Raw genomic sequence first — 19478 nt, 5'->3', positions numbered from 1 at the left:
AAGTTATCAATGTAAGACCAATACGCACCCATCTAAGTACATGTTCACAGTCAACACTGCCCAACTTTAAAAAAAAGGGTTTTCTATACTACTCAGCATTAAACATTTACAAAATATTACGTGTTTAACATAAAAATTTCTGTAATAACTACAATTAATTCAGTGCTACAATTCAACAGTACTGAACGGAATAATGTTAAACAAGGTAAGCCTGTATACATTTAAACCTCTAAACAAATCCCAGAAGAAGTTATTATAATACTTTTTTTCAGATGTGAACAGTGTCTTTACTATAAAGTAAGAACAAGCCCACTGACAGAAAGGTTAAATAACCTGCTCAACTTCATTAGCTGCAGAATGAACGCAAGAGCCGAGATTCAAAGCCAGGGCTGACTTCCAAGCCTGAAATCTGTAGTGCTTCCAACTGTTTAACTTCTAACAAGGTAGCACTCTCTGTTTTAGAGCAGGGATTTCAAACCCAAAGGCCACTAGAGTCTAAGAAGAGAGAATAAAGAGATGAAGAAAGCCAGCTAAAAGGGACAGAAACATGAGGCCTGTGGCGACCTGGAGAAACCCACGATGCTCAAGAAGGCAGCTGCAGCTCAGATGGATGTGGCTGCTGAGAAGCTAGAACAAGGACCCAATTCTGCCAGAGAGCCCCTGGGAGCAGGGGAAACCCAGACTGCTTATGAGACATACTCTTGTTTTTAAATGTTGGTGAGTAAAACAAAATTTTAAATTGCAATGGCGCCTAGTAAGACATGCCTGGGGCCCCACTGACATGGCCGAGTGAATGACTGCAGACGTACAAATGCTGAGGGGGGCAGAGGATGGCCGCGCACGGGCGTCTGGGAGCAGGCGGGCTGCGTCTGATGCTGGGAGGAGACTGTCTCGCAGGCACCTTACCAACCACACAATAACCAGCCTTCTTTCAAATCTTTCTGCCGCCAAGGCGCTGACGCATGCTTCTTGTTCACGCCTCCCAAAATGTGCTGTCCTGCGATCTTCAAGGTAACTGCCGCTCAAACTGCGCCCCCACTTCAAGTCGGATTACCTCCTCCCTGAACGATTCTGACTGTCCCCAAACAAGCCCCATGTAAGGCGCCTCTCCTCCGACAGACAGACCAGAAATACAGCCCATGAGAACCGTCTGGGTTTGCTCAGCTAGCACAGGACACGCGCATCACAAGCACCGAAGGAGAATTTGCTCAGGAGGAGGAGGAGAGCGGGGAAGGAGGGCCCTGAGAAAGCCCTCAGCGGCCGTCTTCACCTTCCCTGGCCTGGTCCAGACCCGACTCCGGCATTCGGATCCTAGAGCACCCCGTACGCTGCAGGCAGAGGCGAACCTGCTCATCAACACTGAGTGGGGATGAAAAAGGCTCCACAAAACAGGGAGCGGGAAGGTTACTAATGTACGCATTCCTGCTTAAGAGAAGTTCCTGAAGAGGTTGAGATTCCAGATCCTTCCAAAACGTGACAGTTGATGGTGATATCATTATACCTCTAATGCAGATACTGAAAATCCACGCAAGTTTCCTTACTATCCGAAAAATGGTTCCCCAAAGACTTGTTCTAAGAACTACAGCTGTCAGAGTCAATTCAAATAACGATCTTAAAGGAAAGCTTTTGATCTGTACAATTTCAGAGTGCAAACTGTTTCCTCAAAAATGTTAAGACAGCAAGGTAATCCAGAGTCAGTGCCATTCAGTGAGAACAGAGAAAAGAATGAGGAGGGGCTACAGTACGTGACCCTTCACCTGAACATGAACAAACTAGATGGGGACGTTAAAATGAAGCAGTGCTACATTCAATCACCAAATCCTTATGCATAACAAGAGTGAGTTCTGATCCTATTTTCTTACTCCATCTCCAGCGGGAGCATAGGTTCTTTGCTAGTACCTAACCAACAAAGAAAGGTCCTCATCTTATTTACTACAGAATGAAACGCACTGTCGAGTGGCGTTTTCTTAGTCTAAGATGCCCCCTTTCACAAACGGAATCCATGAAAATACGTCCTGGTGTTCTCCATGCTAAACGGTTTCTAGTCCCACCCACCCGGTAACTCCCAAGATGTTTCACCTAAACCGAGTCTGGGCAGCTCGAGGTGTCCCCAGAGCTCTCAACAGCAGGGAGCAAAGGGGTAAAGTGGGGACACACGAGCTTGGGAGCAAGTTGGGCTCTTGATTCACACACTAAACACGAAGAGATTCCTTCCTGCACCACGAAACGCTTCATCTAGTATTTCTGAAACACTACAGAAACCAAGTAACACATTTTGGGGAAAGGCCTCCAACTCAGAAAAGCCCTCTAACAACTCTTCAATATTCATGTCTAGTGTCCCTGGAACCTTTGCCATGAAGTGTATTTCTTAGCCTAAGTCAAAAGGTAGCCAGCAAGCCAACAACATAAACTCAGTAACTTTAAAGATGCCTGGACTTCTGCTCCTGTACTAAATTTCAGTAAATTATTACTTTTACGAAATATTACCAACTATTACAAAAATATCCTGGCTAGGCAGTAATTTCCATATGTCTCAATAACTTACGACTCATGAAATATTATCAAAGCACATACCTCTTTTCTGTAAAACATATAGGGAAAAACTCATTTGTATAAAAATTTTCTAACCATCTGCAGAAGCTGATTTACTAACATATTCTTACATCTAACAGAAGCCTGGTGTCTTGAACTTCAAAGTTATGTAGATCAATCGTAAAGTGAACTGATCCTATTTCAGTAACTGTATCACCGAGGCCTAGCAAAACCCTGAAGAACATGGTGGTGAGGAGCTCTCATCACTGAGAGGAAGTCACCACTGGGCCTCTGTTACAGGCAGCACTCACTCAAGGGCTCTGTAAGTCCGGCGGGTATCGGATAGCGTAAGAGAAACTGTCTTAAGAATCGAACAAGGTAGAAAGTTGGTGAAACTCATAAGCTCACAAATTGGTATTAACTCCAAAAGAGGGGGGGAAATGCAAGAAAAAACATAAGTTTGAGATTCAACTTTTAAAAAGAAACAATTATCAAATAATTTCAAAGCTTTCAAGTGTCAAACGTCTGTCTATATTCTTTCTAAACACCGCTGGAATGAATCAGGTCATAAGCAGCAGAGATTCAAACTGGGTATTAACATATTAAAGGTACTAGAAATCTGGGCACTGTTAGTCTTTCTGTTGCATTCCTACACACAGTCTTCTTGAGATTCTTTCTGTAAAATCACACAGCATAAATTCATTTACATTGACCTCTATTACTAGTACATTCAGGAACACAGTCTCTGATGAGGAAGCAGAGCCATTATCATTCTCACAGTGCCTAACTAAGAAGCTGTCCTTGGACTTTAGCAAAACTGTTTTGTGAAAAAAGAATCACTATAAAAACTATCACTGATTTTACTATTTGCATAGAAGCTCAGTAATGAAACCAACTAAATGGCATTTCAGATGAGACAAAAGTGAAAAGGACAACAATAATCACAAAAAAGTTACTTTGACAACTACCAAAGGGTAACTTCAGTTCCACAGTTAATTCACCTGGGCAATGGCCAGTAGGCAAGCTCTGTCCCCAAGAAAACATCAATAAATGAATCTTGTAAGAAGTTAAGTTAAATCTTACAACCACGAGTTTCCTTTTGAAGTCAGGAGGAAGTAGGCAGATGCTAGAATGCTCCACTGCCAGGTCTCCGCTCGACTGTCACCTCCGCAGAGGCCTCTGTCATTGCTCACTCATAAGAAGCCCTCCCTGTCTTACCCATGGCTGCAGACCCCACACCCAGAACAGGATCTGACTCAAGCCCTCAGGAAGTACTTGCAGAATGAATGAACGAGTCCACATACAATTTCAAAACTACAAAAATAAATCTGATGACAATTTAAAAACATGTATACTATTAGCAAAATGTCTAATCCTCCATTCCAATTTGAAGTCCCGAAAAAGAAAAAAAGTCAACTTTTAATATCAGATCCTCCACACTTATTTGCTGTCTGTTTCTGGAAATGAGTGAAGCATGGCGAGACGTATCTTAATTCTGAGAAACCACAGCAAATGCACAGTGACTCCTATGCTGAGTCCTCAAAGACATGATGACTCACGCAGGCACAGTAAGCGTGGCAGTGGTGTTTTAAACATACAGGCACTCCAATTAACGCATATACAAAGTATTTTAAAGTGTTCACGGTACAATGAGCTATAATATAAATACGCAAATGAGGTTAACACAATTCCTGCTCCACGTCACCCTGTCCTATCACTGACTAAAAATGAAAAGTGTTAACTTTGGCTTAGTCAGAACATCGAGAAATAACCATCTTTAGGGGGTTGAAGAGCAAAGTTTGCTACAAGTGAGCCAAAGGCTTTCAGTCGTGGATACCCAAGTATTTGGTTCTGTCACGTGTGCACTTCGCAAGCATTACATCAACCACTGCCATCAGTCATTTTAAAGAGTGTAAAAGATTAAAGAACCTAAGCCATTATGGCAGAAAACTCTCCAAACTGGACCTTCCATTCCCCACTGGCTTTAAATAGTCTAACCAGGTAGCATCCACCCTACTTGCAGTTAAAACAGATTTTATTTACACACTCAACTCAGGTAAAAAAATAAATAAATAAACAATTAAAAATAAATACATAAAGGACACCCATGAATCAAATAATCACCACAAAGATCTATGGACACAATTGGTTATTAAAGATAAATGTTTGAAATAGAAAATACTGGAGCATAATAAAGATTTTCTTCAACATCTGCTACTCACATAAAATGCCTGGAACAAAAGAGCCTGTGCAGTCAAAGGAACTTACCGTTACAGATTTCAGGGTCATACCGTGGTACGTGCCCATTGTGTCGATTTTGAAGCCTTCCGTTTCTATAAAGAAAAACAGTTCACTATTAGAATTTATGTATTTCATGATCAATAACAAATCTAAAGTGGTCATCTACACAGTCTCTTGACAGTTCAACAGTATAACAAAACCTTCAATCTACTATACATACGAAGTTTAAGTTAAATGACATATTTGTGATGATAAAAAGTTCAATAGGGACACTAGTCTCAAAAATATATTCAACACGCACCAACGAGCCCATTGGGTAGACGCTGGTTAAGACTACCTCTGTACTTTTGTTCAACAGTCATGTATGTAGTTGCTTGGGAATATCAAAAATTTGAGTGAATAACATTTTTTATAACCCGCAAATTATCTATTACAGTACCACTAAACGCATCTATTATCATGACAAGTCCTTAACTTATAAAAAGTTGTGTTCCACCTGTATAAAAGCCACATTGTAAGAGGGAATAAGGTTCCAGGACAAAGTCCCAACATGCCTTTCTGTAAAGGGTCACATGATAAACAGTTTACACCCTGCAAACTACACAGTCTCTGTCACAACTACTGAACTACGCACTTGTGGTGCAAAAGCAGGATAAACAATATATGTAAACAAATGGCATAGCCTGATGCTGCCCGGGGAGGGTGGGATTTGGTCTGTGGGCTGTGACTGTCCAAGTCCTACTTTCCACAATTCATTCCACAGGAAATACAGTGCAGTGAATAAAGAATGGACCGCTCTCTTCTATGGCATGAATTCAGTACATGCTTTTGTCCAGTGAATGAAGTCAACACACAGAATTCACTGCATCAAGGCAATATAACCTTAATGAAAGTGAAATAGAGACTTCAGATTACGCAGGAAAAGAATCATAAATGTTAGACTTGCTTCTAACAAGTCTTTGCTTCTTTCTCATTTTTTCACGAATCAAGTAAAGATACATGAAGATCTCAAGAGAAGTTACAATGACAGCAGTCCCACCTCACTAAGCGCCTCACTGACATGGAACCAATTCATGACTGCATTAGCCAATCTACCACGTGGGCATTCACAGCGTGCCACGTGAGGACCCTGCGACTAAAATGTGCACTCCCCACGTTCTCATGGACACTGTTATAATTTGGGAGACAACATGGATAGAATCTCCACTCTTAAAATTTGAGACACAGAATATTAATAATAGCAAACATAATATATACATATAAATATATTACATATATATACATATATGTACACACTATATATAAAAATATATATAATAGCTTAGTATATACCGCCCACTATTCCAGGGCCTTTACATTTACTAACTAGTTTAATCCCAACAATACTGTACTATTTATTACGTTGGTGCAAAAGTAATTGCAATTTAAAAGGTTAAAAACAATTGCAAACACCTCAATTACTTTTGCACCAACCGAATACTGCTATTATTAGTACTATAATGTTAGAAAGGAGGAAACTGAGACAGAATGCAGTTAAAGTAACTTATCAAAGTTCACGGAAAAAGTAACTGTGACACAGGCAATCTGGATTCAGAATCCATGCAGTTAACCAATGGCGGGCAAATTTATTCTGTAAAAGACCAGATAGTATTTTAAGGCTTTGCAGACCACACAGTCTGGTCACAACTCCGTATCGCTGTCACACCACCAAAGGAGCCACCGATAACACGAATGAATGAGTGTGGCCGTTTGTTCCAACACTGTACTTACAGTAACACGTGGAGAGCCAGATCTGGCCTGCGGCTGTTGTTTTGTCAACCTCTGCTCTCAAGCATCAGGCTCTACTGCCTCTCAAGTTGAGCACAACCACAGTAAAAGGAAAACAAAAACTAAGTAACTTGCCTTCTTTTCCTTTGAATCGTTCCTGGTCATATCTGTTGTACGCAGCTGGGATGGGCTGTTTGGTACGCAATGTGGGATCCTGTAGAAAAATTAATTATGAGTCACATTTTAATATTTTAAATTGTTACTTAATACTCATGATAAAAACCTAATAACGGTATTGTTTTCTAAACTTTTGCTTACTGTAGCCAATAAGACAAAAGTGGGGAGTCATCATATGCTTATTTCCAAGATACTGTGGAACCATATGAAACTAAATAGCTAGAAGGATTTTCAACCAAATTGGAGGGTACGTTTGAGTTAAAATACAGGCAATATGTCATACATGGAATTTACTTTAGGGGTTCTACGTGGGACCTCAAAGAGTGAGGAAATCAACCTTCCAAACAGCTGAAGCTAAGGCCCAATGAAAGGACCAAATGACCTATGAGGAGGAGAAACACAATACATTCACTCAGAAGTCACAGATACCAATGATTTAAAAGAGCCCCAAGGTGGACACTTGTAGGATTTCTATTTCTAACAGTGGTCAGTGATTGTCCCAAGCCACCATAAGAAGGCCAGCTACAGTTTACCCAACTCCTCAGAGGGTGTTTCCTAATTAACCCCTTTCAGATTTAAGACCCAGGAATGTCTCCAGGTAAGAACTGCTGCTGAAGCAACTTTTAATGATGAGGAGGATTTTCACTTCCTTCAGCTATACTGGAGCACCAAAAGGTTTAGAACATACTGATTGAAAAACTTTCAGATGAGATGTCTTCAAAATTACAACACTGAAAAACAAGTGTCATTTTCCATAAAATTACTATGTAAGCAGTAAAACATCCTTACCACGGGCGGTGCGTTTGGGGCCGGCCGCTGCTCAGGCGCACGCCCTTCTTCTCTGGCTTTTACAGACTGAAGAATTGCGAATATATTCTTGGAAAAATTCTGAAAAATAAATGGATTTTCATTAAGCCTGGTTAAACATTCAAAGACAGTAACTTAATAGAGAATTTCAGATTTTTTCTTCCTCTCAATTCTTTCCTACTATAGCATGAGGTATTATTGTTACACACATTAAGTAAAAAATCAACTAACTGCAGGGAAATGGATCCAAAGACCAATGATTACAAATCCAGTCTTATTCATTTATTTCATTTTACTTAACTTGTATAATTGGCTACAAATTTATTCTTATGCTGCATCTATTCAAATTAGAGCCAGGAAATAAGTTACATTTAAATAAAACATGACAAATTTGTTGTCAAAAGAGGATTCCTAATTCTGAATCAACTACTACAGTCGTGGCCCCGTTATTCCTAGGGGACAGGTTCCAAGATCCCAGTGGATTCCTAAAACCTCAAATAGCACCACCAAACCATAACCACTCCTTCAAAATCTGCCACAAATGTGGTGGCAGCCACTTCATCAACAGATGCAGCTTCTTCAGTAATTGTTGTGTTTTTCAGTGTAAACCTATTCCTGAATCTGTGGAACCACCCCTTACTTGAAGTAAATAGCTTGGCGTCATTCATTTCAGGGGTCCCTTGCTGAAGTCAAGCTATAATGATTTCAGGCGCTAATACTTTTTTTAAAACTAATTTCCAAAATGCACAAAAAGTGCTGACAAAAAAGAATGGCAGTGTTTTAAGTTTTTGCAAATCTCCTTAATGTCTGGCTTAATATAAGACAGCTGTATTCTCAAATCTACGTCTACATTCAGTATTTCTTGTGACATCTTGTTTTGTTCTGATCAGAGCGTATAAAATAAAACCTAGTCTCACACAGACACTTGAAAAGGACAAGTATTATAATCACTTTCAGATGACTGGATATTCTTCTTTGATATCACACCAAAACTCAGTAAGTGATAGTCTCCTAAAGGTTACTGCCATGTGGAAACCACATCCATAAACATTTTGTATCGTTCCTTTAAAATCCACCGGTCTCTTTTGTACATTAAATGGACTTTTTTGTTTACTCACACAATAGTTTGCATTGGTCATCTGGAAAATATTGATCACTGCAGACTTACCAAATATTAACAAATTGTATAATATTATACACTGCAACAAATTACATTTGCTAGTATCATCACAGACCTCATCAGAAGAGTCTAGAATTAGGAAGCAACAGGTCACAGTAGCAAAAGAAACTCCCCAAAACACTGTCTTATAAAAGCTCACATTTCAATTATTGACAACAAATATTATCGACTGCATCCCTTGAAGGAAAAGAGTTACTTCATTTTCCAAAAAAAAGTCTACCAAACATGAGTCTAAGTAGCATAATTAAGCAAATAAAAAATGGTTTTCTTGAAAAAGCAGCTGGGTCGGCACACAACTTAAACAATGGCACAAGTGTTTTTCATGGACACCGCCCTCGTATTTCGGCACACAAAAGTGCCGTGGATATTCAGATTTCATCACCCAAAATCCTGGAAAGGTGTTATTCAAAAGTCAAGAGTTAATAAAATTAGTCTATTTTAAAATTTCACCGAGGACATTATTAGTGAGTGAAGAACCCAAGGCTGCTAGTATAGTTGGGTGCCAACGCCCTCATTCATGCCAAGATGCCAGCGGTGAACAAACCACTGCTGTTGTACCAGGAGTGCTAAAATCAAAGCAGTGACAGAGGCAAACAAAGTCTTAATCCTATTAAGAGAATTGATAAAAATCAAGTCTCGTTACTTTAAAAATAATCCAGTATTGTGTGAGAGATACAAACTCTAGAAACATCAATCAAAATGTCATCACTATTTTTGTGTGGTAGAATTACAGGTGATTTTTGTGGTCCTTTTAGCAATGTCTTTTTATCAATTTTTCAACACTGGACAATACTAATTAATGTATGTTTAAAAATGTGTTTCTAATGGCTTTATAAAGTCAGGTTGCTTTATGTGGGAATCTTCAACCTGTCTTTTATTCCAGAAACCCATAAAATAAGGAGGCCCCGATCCCTGGTAGTAAGGAAGGTCTGTCTAAAATCTTGGGGCCTTTGGAGTTATGAGTACCTATGAGGTTTTTAGAGTTGAGCAGATAAAACAGTATACAGAGAAAATATCAAAGTTACTTTTCTTATTTTTAAAAATGTTAAGACTCACAGAAGCAAATCTAGCTGCCAAACAATTCTTAAATTAACCTAGTTTTAAATTATACAGTGGTGCCAATGACACTAAATTAAATTACAACACTAAATTCTGAAATGATGGTACAATCCTGCCACCTAGAGCTCAATAAAAAACGTTCATCGCAGTTATTTGAAAGCTTAATTGTCAGTCTACAAGATGGGGCATATCACCTATGTTTTATTTCATTACTATGAAATTCAGATTTTTCAACAATTATAATAAATGCTAGTAGAACAATATAAGTCACAATATTCAACTATGAGCCCCACATTAAGCTGTAAAAATGTGTATAAACAGATCACTGTATTGCAAATACAAAAATGGAAGTCAGTTTGTTTTCTCAGATATCTCTAGAATTCTGAGCTCTAGAGAATGATTCTTAATCTTTGAGCTCAAGTACTTTGTAAAACAAGTCAAAGTACACAAGAAAAATAATTCCTTCCTTCACATACTCTTTTCTAGTAGTTTTGTTCCTACTAAAATGGCACAGTCAATTTGAGTTCGGAACCCAAAATCCGCAAACGACGCCTGCCTGCCAAGACCGCTGCTGAAGCTCCCTCACATCGGTAATTCACACACTTGTACAAACCTCTGACCAAATCCTCACTAGTAACAACTTGGCATCAGTGCAGAATTAACAGGAGAAAACTGGGAGGCAGGGGAAGGAAAGACAGATGAAAATATGTAGTGAAACAAATCAATGTAACCTTTTTGGAGATCCATTGAGATACTGACATTCAGTACCTTTCCAGTATTTAAAGTACAAACCTCCTTTAGTAGCAAGTTGCTTCTAGGAATTAATCCTTTTGCTATATACAAATAAATGCACAAAGGTGTATGTATGTACAAGGATGCTTTATAATGCATTACGTGTATACTGAATAGGAAGGCAGAAAGGAGAAAGGGAAGGGGGAAACAATCCCATAATCCTATAGCTCCTCCCCCCCCAAAAAAAAACTGACTCCATTATCAAGGAATAAGTAAATACTGCTACATCTATACAACAGAATATATAAACACAGTAAATGTTTGCTGACTGATTTTCGTTTAAGTTCTCTACTTTGTGGAGAAAAAATATTAATAATATTAACGACCAGAAAGCTTGCCACCAGTAATCCCTATTCATTAGGTTTAAGCAAAACTCTGCTCCACAAGAACACGGGACCACTCCTCAGATTTACGAATGAGGTGTGAAGCAAGGGGCTTGCACTTGGGTTCAGACGTTTTCATCAGCTTCTTTGGTGACCAACAACCAACCACGTGGTAGAACGGAATGGCAAACATGGCCACTTGGAAATCTACATTATTACCAATCTTTCAGGAATAAACCTGAAACCTCCTGCTACTAGCAAGTGTTAACCAGTTCTGTCAGCAATCACAGGCTCAGTACACACGCTAACGACTGAGTGAAACACGCAGGTTACCTTTCCCGTGCTCTGTAAGATAGTCGTCCGCGTCCTCCACACGCGCTCTCTGCTGACAATATCTCGGGTCACATCCACCTCCGCGTCTACGAAACTCCTCTGCTTAAGAGCAGTTATATCATCGTCTAAGTCAGTCTTGATAGTAGATCTTTTCTTAGCCATAATTTTGGCTTTGATTGCAGCAATTTTTTCCACTGACATAGCTTCAGACAAGGACCTGAAAGCAATTTCCTTTTTAAACTTTCACAAGCAAGGATCTCAAAATATAAATACATTTTGTTACATTCGTTAAGTTCCTGGTAAAAATACTTTAAGTGGCAATAATTAAGATTTTCTTCTTATAGGTGAAAATGACACACCTGACATTTTGTGATCATATAAGAGTGTTATAGAGCCCATGTAGAAATATTACTCTACAAGCAAATTAGTAATTTCTTATTAGAATCAATGAAAGAAAAACCTTCACATTTTTTTCATGTCTCCCATCACCCAAGAGTACAACTCATTAATATGGGTGCTTTTTCTTTATATTTTCTGATTCTTTTATTTGCTAATGGCCCCATCCATGTAAATTCTGCACACGCACACCACCTTGAAGAGGAGAGTGAGAATTCATTCTGTGAAGAATTCAAAGCTTACGTTGTTCTTGAAATTTATTTCAAGATTTCAAACCTATGTCATAATGTACAACATATCAAATTTACAGTTGACGGAGGTTTTTACATGCCACATAAACATATACTCCATTTTATGTCTGGAAGAGAAAACCATGTTTTTGAAGTTTCCTTTTCTTTACTTGATTTCCAAATAACAGGCAAAATAGCAAGGAGAGGCTATGCTTTCAGAATAAAAAAAGACAACACTGAAAGTACAGATTTCATTAAGATGACAATCTTAAGCTTAAGTGTCATTTTTCACAATATAAACTGAGAAAGAGTTAAAAAGTGTTTGGGTACCTTAACAGTTGACAAAATTATTACTCTAATCACAAGATGACAATCTTGAAATAGGCTTAAACAACATCTGGAAAAAGGACAGGAGTTCCTGCAGGTTTAAATATGGTCATATTATACAGTATACTAGCTTACATTAGGCATGAAGGCTCTTTATAGTAGATGCTCAGTATGTACCTAGTATTCGACTCATTGTATATAATGTTCTGCAATTTTCCCTCAAAATCGAAAGCATACAAGCATACCTTGAGCCAAATTCAAACACTTTTCTAAATTATAATGAAATGTGCATTAGGCTTTTACCTCCAGCCAAGATGAAATAACGGAGACTGGATTAACCCTCCTTCTTTGCAATGACCAGTCAAATGACGTGAAACGGTAGTCTACTAGATACTTGATATCAAACAATGAAAGACAGTGACCTCTAACAAATGAAAAACAAGGCGAGCCCTGGGTATGCTGCTGTCTCCTGCCTCGAAAGTTTTCAACATGGCGTAAGGAGGAGAACCCATGCGGAACATCACAGTGGACTCCCTGGTTTGAGAAAATGGAGCCAAGTCCAGTAAAACCAAGGTGGCTGGAATTCACAGGCCAGAGGACCTGAGAAGAGAGAGCTGCACAGAAGGGCCCCCTTGCATATTCCAGCAGAACGCTGATGAGCACATGACTATGAGGAAACTAAGTAAAGCTGGGTCTGGAATCATCCAAGAGGACAGAGAGAACCATGCCCAGTGCTTACCAGGGAGAAGAACAGCACCTGTGCCCGCCTGCCAGACCGGAAACCTCGCATTCATGGGGCATTAGGTACTCAGAATGGTTTTGTTCCACCAATGGGTGGGGAATAGAATAATTACCCTAACTGAACACTGTCCAAATAACAAATCTTAAAATCAAGACCCAAAGAAACAAACTTTCCAAGCAATTTAACTAAGTCCCAAAGTAAAACTAAAAAAAAGTAGAGAAATACAAAAATATCTAGTACTCAGGGCCAGCCCTGTGGCTCAGGCGGTTAGAGCTCCATGCTCCTAACTCCGAAGGCTGCCGGTTCGATTCCCACATGGGCCAGTGGGCTCTCAACCACAAGGTTGCCAGTTCAATTTCTCGAGTCCCGCAAGGGATGGTGGGCTCCACCCCCTGCAACTAGCAACAACAACTGGACCTGGAGCTGAGCTGCGCCCTCCACAACTAAGACTGAAAGGACAACAACTTGAAGCTGAACGGCACCCTCCACAACTAGGATTGAAAGGACAACAACTTGACTTGGAAAAAAATAAATAAATAAAACCAACAGAGCTAGCCTTTAAAAAAAAAAAAAATATCTAGTACTCAAACAGGTAAAGTGCAAAATGTCTAATATCCAAAGATTACAAGGCATGTTAAAGGTGCAGAAAAACAAAAGCCAGAATGAGGACAAATATAATGAAAACCAACTGTAAACTGACACAGATGTAGGATTAGCAAACAAAGGCATTAAAATAGTGATTATAACTCTATTCCACATGTTCAACAAGTGCAGTAGAGACATGGATTATATATTTAACCAATTTATAGAGATTTACAAACACACAACGTCAGAGACAACAAATGTATTGCAAATATAAGTAGAGAAGAAAATATTAACAAACTACAGAAATTATCTGAAACGAATAGAAAAAAGAATCCAAAAAATACGGAGTCCAAAAAAAATAAAAAAAGATAAGGAAAGAATATTAAATGAGCTGTTGGACAACTTCAAGGGGAGTCCAGAAAGAGGAAAACAAACAAAATAATTGAAGAAACAACGCCAAAAATTTTCCAAACTCAATAAAAATTAAGACCCCCAAAATCCCCTCAAGAAGCTCAATGGATCTCAAGCACAAGAACCATGAAGAAAACACCCCCAAGTCAAGTGATAATTAAATGGCTCAAAATCAACGATTGAAAAAAAAAAAAATCTTAAAGTAGCCAGAGGGAAAAAAGACACATTTCATAAAAAGAAACAAAAATAAATACAACAGACTTCTCATAAAAAAATGCAACTGAGGCTGTGGTATAATACAGGATTTTTAAAGTACTTTTTAAAAGAGGTTAGAAAGCTATATACAGTGAAAAAACTTTTCAAAAGAAAAAACAAACTAAAGACTTTTTCAGAAATAAAAAGAGTTGAAAGAATTAATCACCAGCAGACCTGAACAAAAATAAATGTTAAGAGAAGTCTTTCAGGAAGAAGGAAAAAAATGGATACTCGGAGCTACACAAAGGAATGAGATGAGCCATGCAAATGGTACCTGTAAATATGTAGGACTTTTTCTTATTTAAATGTCTTTAAAAGATAACTGTTTAAACAAGAAGGAGAACAATGCATATTGGTGTTTACAATGTATGTGTAGAGAAACGTATGACAATAGTTTCCCAATGGCCAGAAGGAGAGAAATGCAGTGAGGTGGTGCAATACTTGAAGATAAGACTGTGAGGCTACAAACGTTGCATACCAGAAACCCTAAAGCAAACACAGGCACAAAACAGTTGTAACTAAGAGGCCAACAAAAAGACCAAATGGAGTTACAACAAATATTCATTCAATCTAAAATAAGTCCAAAAAAAGGAGCAAAGAACAGAAGAGACAAACATAAAACAGCAGCAAAATGACCAACTGAAACTAACCCCAGGAATAATCACCAGTGTAAAGGTCTAAATATATGAGAAAAGCACTTACGCTACAAAGGTGCACAGGTTAAAAGTACCAGGACGTGTTTAAAGGTGAATGAAATTCTGGAGATGGTCGCACGACGATGTCAAACTACTTACCACTATTAAATTGTACACTTAAAAATGGTTAAGATATTTATAGATAAAGACACGTGTGCTCCAATGTTCATTGCAGCTTTGTTTACGTTGGCCAAGACATGGAAACAACCAAAATGTCCTTCGATAGATGAATGGATAAAGAAGTTGTGGTATATATACACAATGGAATACTATTTGGTGGTAAGAAAAGATGATATAGGAACATTTGTGACAACATGGATGGATCTTGAGAGTGTAAAGCTGAGCGAAAAAAGTCTGACAGAAAAAGCAGAGAACCATGTGATTTCACTGATATGTGGTATATAAACCAAAAGAACAAGACAACAATGGTTAAGATGGCAAATTTTATTTTATGTCTTTTACCACAATTTCTTTTAAGTAGACGTGTGAAAAAGATATACTACTAAGCTAACATACGCCAAAAGAAAGCTGAAAGAATGACTATGTTAGCATTAGAAAAAGCAGATTATTTTTTTAACAAATAATATTGCCAGGGATAAACGAGGTCATTCCATAATAAGAAAAAGATTCATTCATCAAAAGAACATAGTCCCAAACATTTACAACTAACAAGAGCTTCAAAGTAGGTAGAACAAAATCTGATAAACCACAAGGAGGCACAGACAAAGTCACAGTCGGGGATTTCAATGATCTTATCTCAATAATTAATAAAACAAGTAAGGCAGAAAACTAACATGGGGAAAAAACATTTGACTGACATGATAGACCAACTTGACCTTACTGACCTTTATAAAACCTCCAAAATAATAGCAAACTACACATCTTCAAGTGCACATAGAACATTTATCAGATAGACCATATCTGGGGCCAAAAAACAAATTTCAATACATTTCAAAGGATTCAAGTCATACAGAATATAACCATACTTTAGAATAAATTGGATCATCAGTAACAAAAAGATCTCCAGAAAATCCCCAAATATTTGGAAACGAAATAACTCACTTGCAAACGAAAATGAAAACACAGCACGTCAAATGAGACATTAAAGCAGTACTTAGAGAGAAATTGATGACTTCAGCTTCCACTGTAAGAAACTATAAAGAAGAATGTATCAAACACAGGGTGAGCAGAAGAAATCATGACGATCAGAGCAGAAATCAAAGAATCAAAAGAGGGGGAAAAAAGACGAAAACCCCAATCTGGTTTTTAGAAGATAAAGAAAATCAATAAATTTTGGCCAAACTAATAAAGAAACTAGCAGAGAAGACACAAATTACAAACATCAAGAATGAAAAGAGGGAATTGGCGATTATTTTGTCATTTTTTTGTACATTTGCAACAGTGAGCCCCATTTTAAATAAATGAGCCCCCTTTTAAAATATTAAAGAATGAAAAGAGAGGACATCACTACCTATTCTAGACATAACAAAAGGACATTATGAACAACATTATGACAATAAATTTGACAAGTTACATGAAATGGACAAATTCTTTCAAAGAAACAATCCATAAATAGAGACTAGCCTTGTAACTGTTTAAGAAATTAAATTTGTACTTAAAAACTTTAGGGGCGGCCAGATGGCTCAGTTGGTTACAGCACGAGCTCTCAACAACAGGGTGCCTGTTGAATTCCCACATGGGATGGTGGGCTGCGTCCCCTGCAACTAAGATTGAAAACGGCAACTGGACTTGGAGCTGAGCTGCGCCCTCCACAACTAGACTGAAGGACAACGACTTGGAGCTGATGAGCCCTGGAGAGACACACTGTTCCCCAACGCTCCCCAATTGGGGGAAAAAAAAAAATCAGTCTTAAAAAAAAAAAAAAAGAAAAACTTTATCTGAAATAAATATATAAAAATAACTAAAACTATAGAACAGACGGCTTCATTAGTAAATTCTCCCAAATGTTGGAGGAAATAATACCAATTCTAAATAAACTCTTCCAGAAAACTGAAGGAAATATTTTCCAACTCATTGTGAAACCAGAATTATCTTGGTATGAATGAAACAAGATAAAGACATGACAAGAAAACTACAGACCTCATAAACTTAGGTATAAAAATTCTACATAAAGTTTTGAAAATCTAATTCAATAATACGCAAGCAGGATATGACAGCTGTGGTACCAGCTTCTGAAATTACCATTACTGATACCCCCTCTCGGCTCTCAAACCCACACTTACTCCCCTCTCTGTGGGGAGGTGTAGAACGCTGTACAAGAGACAGGGTGTCACTAAAGGTTTGGCTTTAAACAACCACAACTTCTAGCTTGTCTCGCCCTCCTGTTTGCTCACTCTGACGAAGCAAGCTGCCATACTGTGAAACATTCTACGGACAGATCCCAGGCGGCAAAGAACCAAGAGCGTCCTCTAAATACCAGCTGAGGAACTGAAGTGTGTCTAAGAACCTGCAAGGAGCTAAACTCTGTTAACACAACAGGCACATGAGCCCGGAAGCAGGTCCTCCCCCAGTCAGGCCTCCATGAGACCCCGGTGCTGCCGACACCTAACGCGCATTCGCTGTGAGAGACTCCGAAGTCGGGAAGCCTCCGAAGTCACCCCAAGACTCGACCCACAGAAACTGTGAGGTAACATGTATGTTGTGTATTTAAGCCACTAAGTTTTGGGTTAACTTGTTCTGCATCAATAGGTAACAACTAAAATAACCAAGCAGAGTTTATCCATGGAACATAAACATTCAAAAAATTAACTTAATTCACCATGTTAACAAAAAAGAAAAACTATGTGATTATTTCAACAGAATCACAAAAAGCATTTGAGCATAGCCAGCATTCCTTTCTGATAAAATCTCAGCAAACCAGGAATAAAAAGGCTATTTCCTCAACCTGTTAAGAGGTTATCTACAAAAAAAACCTAAGCTAACTTGCTTATATGGTGAAAGACTGTTTTCCCCTAATATGAGGAACAAGACAAGTTCTAATCTCAGTGCTTCTATTCAACATTGGGTTAGCAAGTCTTGCCAGCGCAATAAGGCAAGAAACAAAAGGCATCCAATTTGGAAAGAAAGAAGTGAAGGTGGACTTTGTGTAGACAACAGGATTGTCTACACAAAAGACAATAAAACCTACAAGAAAAAGTTACAAAGGCATATGGAAGGATACAAAGTCCATACCCTTAAGTCAACTGTATTTCTACAATAGCAATAAACAATCAAGAATTGAAAATTAAAAAAAAATACAATAGCATCAAAAAGTATGAACTTCTTATGAAAAATGACAAAAAGACATATAAGCCCAGTACACTGAAAATTATAAAATGTTAAAAGAAACTAAAGAATACCTAAATATTTCTCCATTAATAAAGAAATATACTGTATTCATAAGTCAGAAGGTTCAGTATTTTTAAGATGTCAATTCTCCCCAAAACTGGTCTACAGATTCAATGCAATCCTAATCAAAATCCCAGCCAGCTTTTCTGTAGAAACTGGCACATTAATTCCAAAACTCATATGGAAATGCAAAGGACTAAAAAATAACAAAACATCCTTGAAACAGAAGAACAGAGTTGGAAAGCTAACACTACCTGATTTCAACTTATTACAGAGTCATGTAAACAGTGTGGCATCAGCAAAAAGACAAACAAATCAATGGTATAGAATAGGTCCAGAAACAGACCTACACGTGAAGGAACAACTGGTTTTTCACCCAAGTACAAAGACAATTCATTGGAGGGCAACAGTGCTGAAACAACTGGCTCTCCATAGGCACAGTATTGAACTTCAATCCTTATCTCATTAAAAAAAGTGCATTTTTATCCATACCACATGTCATATACAAAAAGGTTAACTGAAAGTAGATGAGACTTACATGTAAAACCGTCTATAAAACTTCTACAAGAAAATATAAGAGACAATCTTTGTTGACCTTGCCCAAAGATTTTGTATCTATACCAAAACACAATTCACGCAAAAACACACTGATAAATTAGACTCCGTAAAAATTAAAACATTCAGCTCTTCAAAAAGCAGCTAGGAGAATGAAAAGGTAAGTCAGATTGAGGAAAATATTTGCAAAGCATGTGTTTGAAAAAGGACTTGTATCCAGAAAAGAACTTGTAACAAACTTGCATTAACTCAGTAATAAGAAAACAGTCCAGTAAAAAAATGGACACAAAATGATACTTCACCAGATGCAGGGTGGCGAGTAAGCACATGAAAGGAAGCTTATAACATTTTCATTTTAGAATGGCTAAAATTAAAAAGCCTGGCTACACCAAGTGTTGGCAAGCATGTGAAGAAACTAGAACTCTTATACACTGCTGGTAGAAATGTAAAACAGTGCTACCACTTTGAAAAACAGTTTTAACAATTTTTCAGAAACTTAAATCTACAATACTTTATGATCTATTGCTCACCTAGGTATTTACTCAAGAGAAATGAAAACACACATCCATGCAAAAAGTTGTACACAGATATTCATAGCTTTAGTTGTAATAACCAAAAACAGCAACCAGCGAAACGTCCCTCAACAGGTCACAGGGACAACAAACTGTTACATCCATACAATGGAATCGTCCTCGGCAATAAAAGGGAATGATTTGTTGACAC

The 19478-nt window shown here is 38.1% G+C and overlaps 1 protein-coding gene across 1 annotated transcript in view; it reads right to left on the bottom strand.

Moving 5' to 3' along the window:
* The window catches only part of CDC73 (cell division cycle 73), an 87977-nt gene that overhangs the window by 57035 nt on the left and 11464 nt on the right, over positions 1–19478 (bottom strand). The window contains exons 7-10 of the mRNA XM_019746080.2: positions 11212–11428; positions 7507–7605; positions 6676–6754; positions 4801–4865 (exon numbers count right to left, since the gene is read on the bottom strand). Of these exons, the coding sequence (XP_019601639.1) occupies positions 4801–4865; positions 6676–6754; positions 7507–7605; positions 11212–11428 (460 nt within the window). The remainder of the gene's footprint in view (positions 1–4800; positions 4866–6675; positions 6755–7506; positions 7606–11211; positions 11429–19478) is intronic.

Source organism: Rhinolophus sinicus, linkage group LG12 (genome assembly GCF_036562045.2).
Source record: "Rhinolophus sinicus isolate RSC01 linkage group LG12, ASM3656204v1, whole genome shotgun sequence".
Classification (NCBI taxonomy): Eukaryota; Metazoa; Chordata; class Mammalia; order Chiroptera; family Rhinolophidae; genus Rhinolophus; species Rhinolophus sinicus.
This window is presented reverse-complemented; position numbering and strand designations above follow the sequence as displayed.